The sequence below is a fragment of the Anarrhichthys ocellatus genome, unplaced genomic scaffold, assembly GCF_004355925.1.
Source record: "Anarrhichthys ocellatus isolate YVR2014 unplaced genomic scaffold, GSC_Weel_1.0 scaffold53, whole genome shotgun sequence".
Lineage (NCBI taxonomy): Eukaryota > Metazoa > Chordata > Actinopteri > Perciformes > Anarhichadidae > Anarrhichthys > Anarrhichthys ocellatus.
In genome coordinates, this window is record NW_022280083.1 from 2,315,200 (window position 1) to 2,332,344 (window position 17,145).

General features: G+C 38.4%; 2 protein-coding genes across 3 annotated transcripts in view; one reads left to right on the plus strand and one right to left on the minus strand.

Annotated features, from left to right (window-relative positions):
• The first annotated feature begins 459 nt into the window (after positions 1-459).
• On the plus strand, positions 460-5,613 carry zdhhc12a (zDHHC palmitoyltransferase 12a). The gene is made up of 5 exons (XM_031870599.1): positions 460-799; positions 1,637-1,770; positions 2,229-2,309; positions 2,713-2,879; positions 4,054-5,613. Exons 1-5 carry the CDS (start codon positions 703-705, stop codon positions 4,367-4,369), a joined length of 795 nt encoding a protein of 264 aa, XP_031726459.1. The 5' UTR covers positions 460-702; the 3' UTR covers positions 4,370-5,613.
• Positions 5,614-8,980: 3,367 nt separating this feature from the next.
• Positions 8,981-17,145, minus strand: part of LOC116396136 (serine/threonine-protein kinase N2-like) — a 20,166-nt gene continuing 12,001 nt past the window's right edge. The window contains exons 7-20 of one of the 2 annotated variants that reach the window (XM_031870557.1): positions 16,607-16,750; positions 16,041-16,116; positions 15,772-15,964; positions 15,370-15,505; positions 14,764-14,816; positions 14,601-14,658; positions 14,427-14,518; positions 13,627-13,803; positions 13,219-13,281; positions 13,067-13,143; positions 12,623-12,765; positions 12,131-12,238; positions 11,550-11,630; positions 8,981-10,977 (exon numbers count right to left, since the gene is read on the minus strand). In XM_031870557.1, the coding sequence (XP_031726417.1) occupies positions 10,774-10,977; positions 11,550-11,630; positions 12,131-12,238; positions 12,623-12,765; positions 13,067-13,143; positions 13,219-13,281; positions 13,627-13,803; positions 14,427-14,518; positions 14,601-14,658; positions 14,764-14,816; positions 15,370-15,505; positions 15,772-15,964; positions 16,041-16,116; positions 16,607-16,750 (1,605 nt within the window). In that variant the 3' untranslated portion in view covers positions 8,981-10,773. Of the gene's footprint in view, positions 10,998-11,549; positions 11,631-12,130; positions 12,239-12,622; positions 12,766-13,066; positions 13,144-13,218; positions 13,282-13,626; positions 13,804-14,426; positions 14,519-14,600; positions 14,659-14,763; positions 14,817-15,369; positions 15,506-15,771; positions 15,965-16,040; positions 16,117-16,606; positions 16,751-17,145 lie in introns of both variants that reach the window. The other variant, XM_031870558.1, reaches the window with a different exon arrangement.

Here is a 17,145-nt window from a genome sequence, read left to right on the forward strand (position 1 = left end):
ATGTCTCTTTATGTTTCAGTACATTTAAATTATATTGTGACTATTACATTCTTTCATTGTGGAGATTATATGTAAACAAACACTTTAAACAGAGTAGATTATACACTAGGTAGTAAAGTGTTGTTATATAACATTGACATCAGCGGTTGAAAGTAACTAAGAACATTTACTTGATTACACATTTAAAGTACTTGTACTCGAGTATTTCTATTTGTGCTCCTTTATACATCTCCACTACTACTCGGAGGTAAATGTACTTTTTATAACTTAAATTATTTTAAGTTACTGACATTTGTTAATCGTCAACATATTTTATTTATTAATTTATCATAATGGCAGCTTTAATCCTCCATAATGGTCGTTATACATCAAGGATTAACCATTAATATTACTAGTTTGACTTTTCTTCCGCCCAGGCTTCAGTTCGCCTTCTTATTTTACCTTCGCCGGCTTCCGTACCAAAACAAGGAAAAGCCGACATCAGGATGGATGATAAAGAACCAGAGAAAACATACATAAAATACGCATTTATTACTGTTATTAGCAACTTGATAACTTTATAAACTACATATGTGACTTATAACATAGTTAGGATGTATTTGTGTTTTTATAGTATTTCATTTAATGTCGTAAAACCGCTATGTGGTGGTGTTGCTAACGAGGCTAGCTAGTTAGCAGCGGTGCTAACAGAAGGTGTTTAAAATGGTCCAGAACATGTTCCGGACCGGGTTTTTGGTTCGGGCCTCACACACCCTGCTCACGTGGGTCATAACGCTCATACTGTTCCTGCACAACACCGGTAAGTTCAATCAAAATGTATTTATGTACTGTTTAGTTAGTTCATTTAATATTATTCTGTTTCATTGTATATATTGTGCATTTTTTTATACTTAGTATTTTTTACTCTGTTATTTTTATTGTATATATTGTGCATTTTTATACTCAATATTTATCTATATAACTATCTATCTATATATCTACTGTATCTGTCTAACCCATAGTGGAGAAAGTATTCAGATCCTTTACTTATTTAAAAGTACTAATACTACACTGTAAATATACTCTTGTACTAGTACAAGTCCTGCTTTTAAAATGTTTATAATGTTACAACATGTAAAAGTATGTAAGTATGATCAGGAACATAATATGTTCCTGATCAAAGCAACAGTACTCAATTATTTAAAATAGATTTACTGTAAATAGTTATAATTATCAATAGCAAATATTTACATTTGTGAAGCTACATTCATACACGTGACTTTAACTACTGGCTAAGTACTTGTTTCAGCTGTCGGGTAGCTTGATTTATACCAAAAGCGTCATATATTAGAAGATCTATGTGTGTGTTGTGTGCAGCACTAAAGCTGTCAGATAAATGCAGTGCAGTATAAAGTACAATATTTCTGTCTGAAATGTAGTAAAGTAGAAAGATGAAACGAACTCTAGTAAAACACTTGATTTTACATTTTCCATAATGTAATAATGTCTTTTATTAGAAGCCATCTGGGTTATTTTTTAAATCCGCAGAAGACATTACTAACTGTTTTGTCGTGTGTGTGTGTGTGCATGTGCGTGTGTGGGTGCGTGCGTGTGTGCGTGCGTGTGTGTGAGTGCGTGTGTGTGCGTGTGTGTGCAGATTTGCGTAAGTGTGAGGAGCGAGGAGAGCTGCTGCTGCCGGTTGTGTTCTTCCTGCTGGTCATGCTGTCGGTGCTCTTGTACTTTGCTGTTTCCTTAATGGACCCTGGCTTCGTTCTCACTGACACCGTGAAGGTGAGATGAACTGAAACAAAACCCACGTCACATAAAACCAAGCAGACACATCACGCCGTGAAAAATAAATGTGTATTTCTGTTGATTGCAATGCAGTTGTTACTGTTCAGCAGATGATTCCCAGGCCTCAAATTCTGGAGCTTTCCACCGACAAAAAAAACAACTCTTTGTGCTTTCAGCGACATGACGATGCGATAATAATGCAACTTTGACAAAGATGGAACATCTTGTCTCCCTATCACACGCTTTAAAGTCTGTGGAAGTGGATTTTCTTAGCGTACTGAGCTTCTTAGTGGGGAGGAGCTAATCTAGAAACATACGCTGTACTATAGAAACTTGATTTTTAGTAAACACACTCAAACGTGTAGCACAATGAGTGTATAGTCCTCTATGTAAAGGTCCCAGTGTTGGTATGCGTGTGTTCTCGTGTGACCCACATCCATCTGTGTTGCGTTCAGGGTTCAAATGAGGAAATGGAGTCGATGATTCCTCAGTCTTCAACCCCTCGGCTGCGGCGCTGTGGATACTGCCTGCTGCAGGTAAACCAGCTGCTGCCAACTCAAACTCTGTGAACTGAAATCTGAAATCCAGTTTGTCGTTGACACGTCTGCATAGTCATGTGTTCGTACACGCTTTCTGTTTTAGTTCCATCTTGTCGAGCTTGAACACAGATCTTTTTCTCGTTGCTGTGTTTAAAACACGTTTTACACACACGTGCTATATTCTCTTAATGTGTTTGTAGTTATATTGGGGTTTTATTCATTTGTTTTTGTAGTAATAATGCAGCTTTTGGCAACATTTCTGTCCGACAACATGTTCAATATGGTGGAACATTGAGTTCAGTCAGTATTTTGACACATGGCTTATATCCGCTGCTCCACTCTAAAGAGGGGTTTAACTCTTTCTCCCTTTCTCTCTTTCTCCCTCTTTTTTCTCGAGCAGCAGCCAATGAGAGCGAAGCACTGTCAGACGTGTAAGCGCTGCGTCCGTCGCTTCGACCACCACTGCCCCTGGATCGAGAACTGCGTGGGAGAGAGGAACCACCGCTGGTTCATCGTCTACCTGCTGGTGCAGCTGCTCGCTCTGCTGTGGGCGCTCCACATCGCTCTGTACGTCTTTAAGATAAATGTCCTTATCTGGTGGACGGCAGGCCTAACTGTGACTCAGTGAGAAATGATCACATGGTGGCAGAGCACTCTGTTCTGGAGGTTTATCTCTGCAACATCAGGCCGAATTAGCAAAGATGTTAGTTTAATTGATTGATGTCTGTTTACTTCTAGTAAACAGACGCTTTGATGAGTTGCTCAAGTACGATTTCAAAGTTCAAGCGATCCTCATTTGAGATGCCGATCCAGCAGTTTGTGTATTTGATAATCAGCTCACTGGTTGGATTAAACCTCAGTGATTACAGCCAGACAGAAGCAGATGGGTATCCAAGTAAACTAAAAGAAACTCCAGGTCAAATATATAGTAGTTAAAGGCACAGTGAGTATGACTTTCCTTTAAAATCAATGTACAGACTCATATGACAACAGTCCCTCCTCTCTCTGCCTGTATTGTGTTCTGGATGTTTCTGGGTGTCAACCTCAAAAAATACGTAGCGACCAGGTGACGGATCGTAAGCAGGCATCCAAGAGGAAAGCTGCGAACATGGCGTCATAAAAAATGCAAATATAAGGAGAGAACGGACAGATCGACGTTCCATCCGCTGGGGGGGGGGGGGGCAGAATGTTGTGTTTACAAACAGCAACCGATAAATCCTCATGGTTGGTTTAAAAAGCAACACACGTTGACCAAAGTGCAGCACAATTTGGAAATAGCCAGCAGCAGGACTTTACCGTTATTATAAGTGGGTCGAGTGCAGCTAATTTGAAGCTTAGCTATGCTAACCAGCTAACTACGGGTAACCTGCTAATCTCCACTTTGTCTTCAAGAAGTTTGCTTTTTTGTTCTCTTGCTTTTTTTGTTTGTTTCATGCATATTCAGATATTAATATGATCTTGGCCAGAAGAACTGTCTCTCTCGGCTTTGCTCGCTCATGTTGAACACAACATGTTTTGCAATATTTAGAATACTTGTATTAATATAGTAAGTGCTCAGAATGAATAGTAATTGCTAGGATTGGCAGACTAATCTAAATGATAATGAATGAATGAATAGATGGGTGTTAAATCCACAGAAGAAAAGGTCTCAGTATATAATCTGGGACAGTTTGCATTGAGCATTGTTCAGATTATTATTTAATATTAAAATAACAATATTTGTGCGAACACTATTTTCCAGGTCTGGCATCTCCCCCAGCGTGTCATGGGAGCCGTGGTTCAGAGCGAACGGGTTCCTGCTGGCGGCGCTGGCCGTCGTCGGCGTCTTCTCCCTGGTGGTGGTGCTGCTGCTGGGCTGCCACCTCTACCTGGTCTCCGTCAACTGCACCACCTGGGAGTTCATGTCGCGCCACCGGATCTCCTACCTGAAGAACTGCAGCGACGAGCAGAACCCGTTTGACCGCGGGCTCGTCTGCAACCTGTGGGATTTCTTCTGCGCCTGCAGGACGGTGGTGTGGGAGCAGACGTACGACAGAAACACGCCCAACTCTGTCTGAACCTCCAACGGGACGAACACTTTCAGGGAACGCAAATCACTTCTTAACCTCAATAGCAGAGATTTAAATGTTTTATGTTTCCTTTTGAGTAACAGTTTACAACTGAAGTGGACCAAAATCTACATGCAAAAGTTGACACACAGACTTTAAACTAATTACAGCAAATTTTGAAACACTTTTGAACCCGATTTTTAATACAGATAACAAAACACGATACCTTGCTTTGCTGGCTATTTAGTACAAACACATTTTTACACTGTCGGCCTGTTTTTTTTAGCCATTCCACCACTTTGATCCAGACGGAAACATCTATCAGACGTTCATGTTCCTCAGAGGATGAATCCTAATGACTTTGGCTTAGAGCTGTCCCCAAATCAGGAGTCTTTTTTTAAGTCGAAAAAGTGAGGGTCATCATGTAGTTGTTTGATGCTATATTAATGCTCTGAATATACCTAGAAGTAAGACTTGTACTTGTACCTGAAACAGAGTATTTCTACATGACTCTTATTTCAGTAAATGATCTGAGAACTTGTTGTCAGGCAGACCTTTATGACGGAGGAACTGAAGCTGTTCTCTTTGATCTCTTCAAAAGCCATGAGACTGAATTGAGAAAAACATTAATTTGACCTCTCAGAATACGGTGTAGCTGCTCTACCGCTGCCTCCATCTGTTAGTTTGTTTGATTTTGGGGAATCCGATCGTAATACACTGACCACGGATAAGTACCTCATACAACCACACTTCAAACAATCTGATCTGTACCTTCAAACTCTCTGGACCAAGAGCGGTTTGGGTTGTTTTTTTTGCTTCTTCATTTGTAATACCTAGAGACCCTTTTCTGACTAAAGTATGTCCTGGATTTTGTACACAAGACTGAACAGTTATGAGGTGATATTTAAGTCCACAATCACACATTTTGTTAAAAGAAGAACTTATTTTCAGGCATTTTTGATGAAGGAAAGAAGCAAAAACTACTCCGGCTTTTACTCTCGGGTGTGGTCACCACTCTCTGTTTCTGTTGCCTCATGAGAGCGGTGACCTTCACAATACAACACTAATGGCCTTTATGTCTTGTGCCTTTGGTTTATTTATTATTTTTTTACTGTTAACATTCTTTTTTCAATAACTACATTTTGAGATAATCTTCACAACAATTATTTTACAATTTGTTTTGGTCTTCTGTATTTGTTCTGTTTGTATTTATTGACAACGAGAGTACATTAAAACACTGATGATGTGCATGAGATCTTCTGTACAGACCGACATTCCTCGTCAGGATGCTTCACATACATACAGACACATATATATATATATAAATACAGTACTGACACATAAGTAACGGGTAATATTCAGCAGCATAAACTTAAAGTGCTACAGCAGCTAAATCAACGCCAGCTGCTTATATCTTACTTATAAAGTCTTCACCAAAGCAGGTGGAGGGGTTCAGTGTCTTGCTCAGGGACACTTCAGCAGAACATACTGTTATTTTTTAACCTTTCAGTTTCAGGACATCTTCCTATTTGTTTAGAGAGCAACTTAACACCCTGTAACAACTTAAAGCCGAATCAGAGCTCTTGACTAGGCGACATCCTCCGGTTCTGCCCAGTGAAGCCAATGCTTCATGTGTTAAAGCTGCATTCTCTCTAGTGTCCACCAGGGGGCGACTCCTCTGGTTGTATAGAAGTCTATGAGAAAATGACTCTACTTCTCTCTTGATTTATTACCTCAGTAAACATTGTAAACATGAGTTTATGGTCTCAATCTCTAGTTTCAAGTCTTCTTCAATACAGCATGATGTTCATTTAGTACATTATGGTCCATTTAGAGTCAAACAGACCATAAAGCAGGGGATGCTTTAGTATGCTTTATGCGTAATCCAAGATGGCGCCTGCAAAATCGTCAAACTCGAGGTTTCATAACATCAGTCCACAAACCAATGGGTGACGTCACGATGACTACGTCCATTTCTTATAAACAGTCTGTGCTCTTGACAAATAATTTCTCCCTCTACATGGAAGTTAATAAATGACAAAATGAGGGAGAGCTCAGGCTCAGATTTGTAATTTATGCATGAGTGACGACAAAACCGCGATCGATGAATCGAAAGATGAGTTGTTTGACCATTTAAGCAAACAGTATGGCTTCTCTTGGCTTGTTATTAACAAAGTTGCTCATTCTCGTTGGCGCTCAAATTTGTCTTGTGCTCACACTTTTGACGTCTGTAAACACTTCCATACAGTTTTTTTTGTCTTAGTCTTAATTCGTGTAGTTGTTTACACTGGAGGCCAAAAGCTTGTGTTTGAAGTACGTATCTGTAACTGCAACCTAACCTACATTCTGTGGCACAATCTCTTATCTCTTTCCAAATTCCAACTCCAAACAAGAAATACATGCACAACTAGAGCTCCAGGTCTCCTGGATTACTGCCTGAGACGGTATGTAATCTAACCTGCGTTTCAGCGTCCTTGGCAGTCGGTTAGAACTTTCCAAACTGACCCGAGTTGACGTGACATTTCCTTGTACGTGGAGTACAAGGAAATGTCACAGATGTCTTTCGATCTAAATGAAAGATTTACTCAATATTTCTCTTGAAAAAAAAGACAAAGAACTGCAGTAAACAATAAATACAGGCACTAGATTAATTACTGGTACAATAAAAATGACTGTACATATAATTGACTAACTCTTAAAAGTGGATTTGGTGTTAAGTTGCTCTTTAAAGTCCCCTAATTATAGTGCCCAATAGTTCCCCAAGCTCTCGCCTTATTGCATTATAACCGAGCTCAAAGGAGATATTGAGGATTTCTTGGGTGCACTTGAACATCTTTTGTCCCTGCCGCTCCTCTTCTTCCTCTTCTTTTATTGCACTGACATCATAAGAGCTTTAGTATCACAGAATATTTTTTGCTAAATAGAAAATACAGATATTTTTCTTACTATTATGGCTATGTTAGGTTCTATGGCTTCTCTTTTTTTATATATATATCGCCAGCATTTACAGGATTTCTAGTGCACAAGTTCACCACGGTGCCATGCACTTCTACTGTTGTAACGGAAAAACAGTTGGCCAGGTGGAGACTGATATGTGAATGCGTCTTTGCTTTACAAGGGAAGGACGTGACGAGTACATTAAACATTTCCTATGCTTTAAAAAAGGCTTGTCACCAGAAATTAGGTTAGCTTCTTGTTTCATTTCGTTTGGTCAAGGCAGTGGGCGAAGCCTGTCACAGTGATGCATAGAAACGGCAGCACAAACTGTACCTAAGGATAAATATATCGTAAATAAATATATAATAAGCAAAGGCCACAAAGCAAGCTGGATGTCTCCAACACTCAGGATGCTTGAAGAGGCTACGGCTGGTTATTAGAGGCAATCATTTGATTTATAGGTTTATTACAAATGGCAATGTTTTAACTTTAAAAGTAAATTCAGTACATTTATAGATAATCTGTTCGTAACAGAGAACTGATAACTTTGCTGCTTATACATGAGATTGAGTTTGAGTTTAGCTGATCCAAATATTTTAACTAGCTTACTGTTATTTAGCTGTTTTTATGTGATGCTTTCCAAGATGGTTCTACAATGTAGTCTTGAAAAAAACTAAATTTTAATAGTTTAAATGATAAACTTGATAACCATCAAATTTGTATCAGTTAGCATTAGGCAAGTACATTTAATTTGTCTTGACTAATACATTTTATTTGACGTGAATAACACTAACAGCTATGGTTTCAGTAGTAGCAGTTAGCATTAGTTAAGTCACTTTTATCTAACATGACTACTGCTAATAGCTATGGTTTATGTAGTGTTAGTCAAGTCAATTTTATTTGACATGACTAACGCTAACAGCTATGGATTCAGTAGTAGCAGTTAGCATTAGTTAAGTAACCTAACTTTTATCTAACATGACTAATTCTAATAGTTATTGTTTCAATGGTTGCAGTTAGCATTAGCATATGAACATTAGCAGTGACTTAGCTGCCTAGCTAGTTCAGCTAGCTGCCTAGTTACAGTAACAGTTTGTTAGCTAGTTTGTTAGCTAAGTTGAAATTGTAAAAGTATTGGAGTAGTAACTATTATAGCCCGAACAATCCCGGATCTTTATCAATATTTACTTTAAATCAAAAAAATGTAACACCATATGAATTTGTTGTTTAAAGAATTGTGACCAAGATATTTAGGCCTAGGCCTACTGTGTTTGACATTTTGCTTATTGGCTGACACACTTGCCAATACTGATGAATCTGCTTATCTGCACTCTATCAATATTAATAAATACAGTTCATAGCCCTGTAATAAATTCAAATGTTATGGGACTTTTAGGTGTTTTTCGACAATTGATTTAAATCTTTTGTTTTTTTGAAATTAAATTTTCCATCAAGTGTCTTTCAGTCTGTGTCGTTGTTCGTCTTTGCGCCGTTGTAGTTTTCCAATGTGATTTGAAGTTGTCACAATCCATCAGACATTTCCTCTTACCATACCAGATAAATACGTAAAAGTCATAACTGATGCACCGTCAACTGAGGCAACCAAAACTGCTGGTGCACTGCACTGCAAGTGAATACAAGTCAGCATTAAAGTATGCGTTAACTTTCAGAGAGGCATGACAATCATAATTTAATACATTTATAAGGGAACATAAGGCATCTCACAGACTCCTACAGAGTCCAGGCAGTAGCTGCCTAAACTACTGGGTGTATCAGGTGCAAAAGTTGCAAAAGTTACGTAGTGAAGCAAGAGGAAAAGTGACGGAAATTATGACATCAAACGCGGGAACACTGTATGCATGTAGAGGCTCATCAATACTGACTGAAAGACAGGATGTTTCTTAAACTTCAACCTCAAAAATGAATAAATGAATAAATCTCTTGACAGTCTTAACAATAAATACCTAGTTAGAGCTTTACGAAATGTAATTCAAGATTTAGTTATTCAGTACCGAGTATTGAAATTAAACATTAATGAGTAATAAATATGTGGTGATAATGACATAAACTCTTCAAGCATCCTGTATCTGTTTGTACAACATTTCACCTGACCAGATCTCTTAAATAAACTCTTAATAGCAGGAACAGGTGAGTTGTATTACTGCTGGAACAGCGACAACAAAGCTTGACTCTCTACAGAGAATATAAATGGTTAAAATCACTTTCTTTTGCTCTGTTGAAAACAAAAACAAAAAAAATAGATGCTGCCTGGTTTAGTCAATCAGCTGCCGATCGTCTGGCGGTGAGAGCAGTCAGCGGAATCAGCCATTGGATCGTATGTAGAGTCCTGTTTGAGAATGGCTGAGCTGCAGAAATACTCAAAGTGTTTGTTTAGTTGGTGGTGCTTTGAAGACCAGGGTGGGAAACCTCCTTTAGTTGTGGAAAGAAATAAGTTCTCTTACTAAAATATTGTATTTTAGTATACGTTTTAGAGTGTTTCCATTTCATGCTACTTCACTTACTGCATTCGTCTGACAGCTTTAGTTACTTTGCATATTCACATTAATAATACAGAATATGAATCAACTAATAAATTATGATGCATTATTATAGTTTAATCTACCCTGACGTAAATGAGCTCACAGCTACAACATTAAAGTAATTAATGCTTGATTATTATGATAATGATTATTGGGCCAGGAGGTCACATTTCTGGCTTTCAAAACTCCCTTTCTCGCCTGTAATCTGATTTCAAAAAAACTAGGACTCCAACTAACAAATCATTTTGGTTCTAATGGAGTAAGTTGACACTTTGTGATTTATCTTTTTTAGATGATAAGATCGATACCACTCTCTTGTCTGTACAATAAATTTGAAGCTACTGCCAGCAGTCGATTAGCTTAGCTTAGCACAAAGACTGGAGACGGGGGGAAACAGCTAGCGGGGGCTTAGCTAGACTAGCTAATTGGCCCCCTAATTGGTCCAGTGGTTGTGCTAAGCTAAGCTAACCAGGAACCTCGTGTTTACCGGTATCAATCTTCTCATCTAACTCTCGGGAATAAAGTTAATAAGCCTATTTCCTAAAAAGTTGTAATGTTCCTTTAATCTATCCTTTTTTTAATGAATCAATTTAGTCTATAAACTCAAAAGTTATGACGGCCAATACAAGTTAGCATAAAGTGAGGTTGTAAAGAAGTTTACTCATGTCACATTAGTGGTTCTAATGAGCAAATGCTTAGTAATTGTAGTACGGCAATATGCTAAAGACTCAAGTTTTAAAGAGTCTTGTCAATGTTCTTGCTAAACGGCTCAACATTTCATCTTTTAATTCAAATAAATAACTAATTAAAGGAGCTAGCACTTGAATTATTTTACTTTCCGATATACGTAAAAGATGCTATTTGGTCCTCTGAAGTAGACAAACTTCTCGGCTACAAACTACATTTTCCCACCCTGGTCCTTCTTCAGCTCGTCCTTCATCCGTACAAGGCGCAGAAGTCGAAGTCTGCGAAGGCTTCCTGCTGCTCGGCGGAGAGGACGAAGGGTTTGGAGGGAGGCGACATGATCGGCTGTAGTTGAGTGAACTCGCTGTCAAAGTTGCCGACGTCCATCGACTCTTTGATTGACGGCAGGAAGGGCGGCTTCACTTTCCTGGCCAGAAGGGCTTCCCAGTCGATGGTCTGAAAGATGAAGGTGTCATCTGTCACAAAGTTGGAAACAGACTGTTTGTTCTTTTTAGAGACAAACATATGATCTTATAGAATATGATGCATTGATGTAGATTAAACCAGCCAACAGGAGGAGTTACAATGCAATAATGCAGCAGTAATATTAATCAATTAATCAGATATAGTAGGAAAGAACTGACAGGGAACATGTTATCAATGCTTTGTACTCTCAGTACATTTAATTGATAACATACTTTCACTTCAGTACGGGTTGAAACGCAGGACTTTTACTTGTAGTGAAGTATTTTCACAGTGTGGTATTAGTACCATAATATATCCATACGTTATGCCCATAAATTCATCATTAAAGTAACAGTTTTCAGTCACAAAGGATCCAAGAATCAGTAACTTAGTGGAAAGTGTTTCTCGCAGCTCTGACCAGGTTCAGTATATGAGCCTAATCAATACACATCAATACCTCAATAGGCTGATTTAGAAGTGGTGGACGTGGATCTTATCAGGTTTGGAGGTTGACCATTTATTTATTTGGAGAGTAAAAGTAAAGTCTAAATAAAGTGATTTACCTCAAAGAATTTCTCTCCTTTGACCTCGATCGCGTCCCTCTCTCCGGCTCCGAGTCTTTTCAGAGGATTCTTCTTCAACAGCTGCAGCAACAGGATTATAAATACTGTTATACTTAAAATGAATAAGTAATACCAGTTATCACAATCACATCAAGTTTTACAAAGAGATAATGAGGTTACAGTCTTTTTACCCAGAATCTGTCTCGAACCTTTACAGCCATAAACCTTTGATATTAAACCGAAGGATCTTCATAATAAAATGTTTCGCTTTTTTGTTTTCTTTTGATATACAGTATTTATTTATTTATATAATTGTTGTTTGTTGTAATTTTCTGCCTATAAATACTGTATATATATATATATATATATATTCTTTTTTTTTCTTTTGAAAGAAAATTCTATATTTATGCGAAAAATTACAACAAAAAACTATTATATATAAACATTTATATTTTATATTCCAATTCAAGATCCTTAGGTTTTCAAAGTTATCCTGATTTAATGACAAATAAAATAATATATTATTATAAATATCTCAAGTAATTGTAATAAAATCAGAGCAACAGAAAAGAGGCTTTTACCTTCTGGAGGATGCCGACGACATCAGGAGGAAGAGACCCTGGATACTGCACGTCATCGTTGACGATGCTGTCGAACACCTCCTCCTCATCCTCACCGGGGAACGGAGACTATAGCAGGGCAGAGAGGTGCTGAGTTACAGGTTTAAAGGGACAGTAGTGATGTTTAGAAGCCTGGTTGTATCAGCTTCTTCTCCATAGTCAGTGTTTCACTACAGTTGGAGTTTAGAGAAACAGACAGCAGAACCAGCAAAGTGATGTTCTGCTGTGGACGTATTCTAGACTCCTAAAATAATCAATATCAGTTTAAGTGCTATATTTGGAATATTTTCTTTACAACCACACTTCTAAGCATCACAACTAACCCCTTTAACTTTGGTATATTCTGGAATTTTGATAACTGGGTCTCTACTATTGCAACTAGACGTTAACATTTGTGTGGACAGAAAATATGCAAAAACTGCTGAAAGGAAAACCAAAATTCGTGTTAACAACCTCTCCTACGAGCATCTCGAAGATGAGGACGCCCATCCCCCACCAGTCCACCGCTCGGGTGTAGTTGTCGTCCGTCAAGACCTCAGGAGCCAGAAACTCAGGAGTCCCACAGAAGGTTGCGGTCCGATCCCCGTGACCCATCTCTGAGAAAAAAGAGACAGAAAAATCATCACGTATCGACCTAAGAAGAGGTTTGAGTGAGGTTTAAAGAGTAATTAAAGCCTTTCTGTGAAGGATTTGACCATTTAAATTGGTGATAGTGTCAAAAAAATGCAATGCTACTTGTCACAGAGAGCAAAACACTGTTATTATCCCATTTTTCTACAAACAAAAACACAGTTTTTCTGTAAATCTGATCAAATGTAGTGAATAAATAAGTTGTAGCAGCAACGTAGAAGAGTCAGGTGATGTGCTGGATACAAACAATGTGCTAAATCAACTCACCTTCTTTACAAAGGCCAAAGTCTGTGATTTTTATGAATCCATCCGCATCCATTAACAGGTTGTCCAGCTTCAGATCTCTGTTTAAACACACAGTACATGTAGTTACACCTGAAGTTAACGTCAGTAGCGTTCTACGGCACGGTACCACTCACCGATAGATGATTTTATTCAGATGCAGGAACTCTAAACCCAGCAGGACACATGCTGAATAAAACCTGTAAACAACAACAGGTTTTACTAGATTATAATTCTAAATTATATTACCACAATTTAAAAGATATGTACAGTATATTTGAATGTTAAAGGTTCACAGTACGAAGTATTAAAATAATATGAATATCTGTTTTTTCTTTGATGTACCCTTTTATAAAGAAATTTAAATGTTTAGTAAAAACAAAATACTATGTAAAAGTACAACTGTATTAGCTGAATCAAAGTATACTTAAAGTACCAATACTAAAAGTACTCATAGTACTCATTAATGTATTCATCACTGAGCTCATTTTAATTACTTTATATGCTGCTAGGCAGCTTAATCTAGAGGATAAATAAAAACGAACCGGGTCTGGGCCTCGCTGAAGACGTTGTTGTGGATGTGGATCATGAGGTCGCCGCCTGGTAAATACTCCATGACGAAGCAGACGTGGTCGCTGGTCTGGAAGCAGCCGTGGAGACTCACCAGGAACGGGTGTCTGGATGCGTTGATCATCTCGAAGATCCTCTTCTCGCTCATCAGGCTGCGGAACAAAACCTCACTTTCAACAAGAGTCACTGTGAACTTCATCTATCTTCTAGACGTTGACTGAATGTCTTGAATGTTTGAGCTCAGTACTTCAGTATGGCCTTGAGTCTACAGGTGCATTGGTACAAATTCTGTCAAATAAAAGAAACAAACAAGTTTACACAAAATGGGCCCCTGACCAAAAGCCTGAGAAAAACAATAACTGTTTTACCTCTGTCTCCTTTTAGCTTAAAACTCATTTAAATTACAGCAGGCGTTTAATTAGTCTGTAATGGCTTTGCTAATGTTTAAATGAAGAATCCAATAAAGGGTCTTCATTCTGTTCAATAGAGTTTAATTAAGTCAAACGCGTTTATTTTGAAAGGACTGTATGCTTGTAATGTAACAAGAGGAAATTGACATGTGTTGCTGGACTTTTCTGGGAAAACACACGACAAATGAGTCGTTTTTGGTAAGATGTGCATCAGGATAAACCACAGACCTCAATCTGTCCAGTTTTTACTGGAACTACTTGTTACCGAAGACAAAATACTTTGTCATCTGGGTGAACCCTGGTCTACCTGTTTATACATTTTTGTAATTTGGACTCTTCGAAGCTTTCCCTTCACACACATTCACCTGTCCACTTCATCGCGAGTCACAATGTCTCTCTTCTTCAAGGCTTTGATGGCGTAAAGTTTTTCTGTCTTCTTAAACTCTGCCAGCAGGACCTGAACAGAAACGTTCACAACCAAACGACTGAGGACAACAAACACGAGAACGAGCTGAAGTGAAAAACGTTTAAACTTTTACCTTTCCAAAGTGTCCTCGGCCCAGAACCGAAATGTACTTGAAATCTTCCTTCTGCATCCTCGGGGGGACAGAAATAAAGAAAATATAGGCGACACGTTATTTTCTACTTTTACAGTATATAAGATGAATATTTGTGTGTACATGTACATGTGTAGTTGTGTACTTTAGAGCAGATACAGGCTGATCTTCACTTCCTTCTGTGGTGTTTATGGATGACTGTAAATGGAGACACAGTTTGAAACATTTTACTATTCGTCCGCAGCCACAAATCACATCCAAATATCTTCTTTTCTATCTGATCCACTGCAGTTATTGCTTGAATATTTCTACTTTATGCTACTTTATACTTCTACTCCACTCCATCTCAGGGGGAAGTGTTGTTATTTTTACTCCACTTCATTTATCTGACAGCTTGATACAAAAAATTAATTTGAATATATTATTATAGATTGATATACGCAGCAGTGTATCAGGTAAGCAGCTCCACATTTACCAACTGCAACATTAACATGATGAACACCTAAATGCATCAATAATTACGATTAATTATATAATATATATTATTCTGAGAGTGTCATTCTGTATAATGAGTACTTCTTCTTGGAAATCACGGGAATCATTTTCGTTGTTAGCCATGCTACCGGATAGCTTAGCATTTAACTGTGCTGTAGTGTGGCTTTTTACTTGTATTATTATATTATATTATGCTTCACTCATTTATAAGTCACTTTGGATAAAAGTGTAAAAACATAAAATAAAACACCAGTACCAGTATCTCTGGCGCTGCAGACACAGATGATGTTTTGTGTGCTGCGGTGGTGATGATGACGGGAGCGTCGTCTTCCTCGAGGCTGTCGGGAGACGACTGATCCTCAGTGATGCTGAGTCGGGTTTCTGGAGCTTCGCTGCAGATAAACAAAGACAAAAACAAAGCAAATGAAAATGGCACAAAGACACAGAAATGATACGTCATGAAGTAAAAGCTAAAATAAACATAGTGTTGCAAAAGGATGCCACAATGAAAGTAAAGGTTTAGCAGAGGTTTGCACTAACAGACTCAAACAACAGTAAAATCCTGCGTAACAATAATCTAATATCGGAAAATATAATAGTAGAACAGTCACATTCTAAATACTTAAACTACATTTTACTGAAGCGAAAGGATCTGAACCTTGGCAGTGGAGTGGTGCGTTCAGGCTCCCTCTCGGTGGGACGTTGGGTGTTGTCGGCCACCAGGTCGGGGGTCGTGGAGAGGGACGAGCTGAACGTGGTGAAGGAGCTGTAGCGAGGGAGGACGCTCATCATCAGGTGGCCCCACGTGGCAAAATTCATGTTCATCTGGGCCGCTCTGAGGAAGTTCTTCCCTGAGGAAGAGAGGAAATATTAAGTTACACTGCAGGAAGAGAAACAGGAATGAAATATGTTAGTCTGTAATGTTACCTCTCTCTTTAGTGAAGATACAACGCTGACGTCTCAGCTTCGGCTGCCGCTCAACATCAGTGTTGATGAATTGAAGCTGTAAAACCAACAACAGAAGGATTTCTTAATTTGGACATCACCTGTTTTTATGCACAGATTAACTTATTCTATGTGAAATGCATCAGATGTTTGTATTTTCTTAAACAGCAAACGCAACAGAATTTAGAGAAAGTATTTACCTGTCTTGAAATATTGATATTCAACAATTTATCCATTGATGGGTTAAGATGAAAAGATGTATTTGTTGGGTAATAATGTGAAACGTTGATTGCAATATTATATTCTTTATTTATGGTTATGGATATTTTTCTTAAGTTTTGTATACATGGAATATATGCTGATATATCAATCACTGTACTGACTGTACGTTACAGGCCCTTTGCTACCAGGTCTTGGTGTGTACCTCAGCGTACAGGTGTCTGACTGGTCGTTACAGGCCCTTTGCTACCAGGTCTTGGTGTGTACCTCAGCGTACAGGTGTCTGACTGGTCGTTACAGGCCCTTTGCTATCAGGTCTTGGTGTGTACCTCAGCGTACAGGAGGCCCTGTGGCTCCAGACTGATCTCCTGGCTGTGGTTCTGGTTGTCCATCATCTCCTCCAGCCGCAGGCACTTCACCGCACACATCGCCCTCCGGTCCCTCCAGAAGACAGCGACCTCCAGCTCTCGAGACTGTCAGCAAAGACACAGCAGACAGAACAGGTACACGATCAATGAACACCAAGAAATAACTGATTTGCTTTGAAGATTTCAGATGGAGTCGTTTCAGAATTGTTGTGGTTCCCCATTGTTTTAATTGAGCATTGCAAAAACAAACAAAAGTATTAAAATGTCTGAACCTGATTTCTTTTCTCAGATTCAAAAGTTTTAGTTGAGTTTTAATTGAGTGAAGATTGAGATTCTGTGATGAATGAATTTCTGGAGGTATTAGGGAGACACCTGCTGGTCATAGACAGAACTACAACAATAATAAACCAATGGATTTTAAATACTTTACTTACTTTAAAGACTTTATACCCCCAATGTGAAAAAAACTCTTCCTTTTAAACTTTCTGGTGAAACTGGAT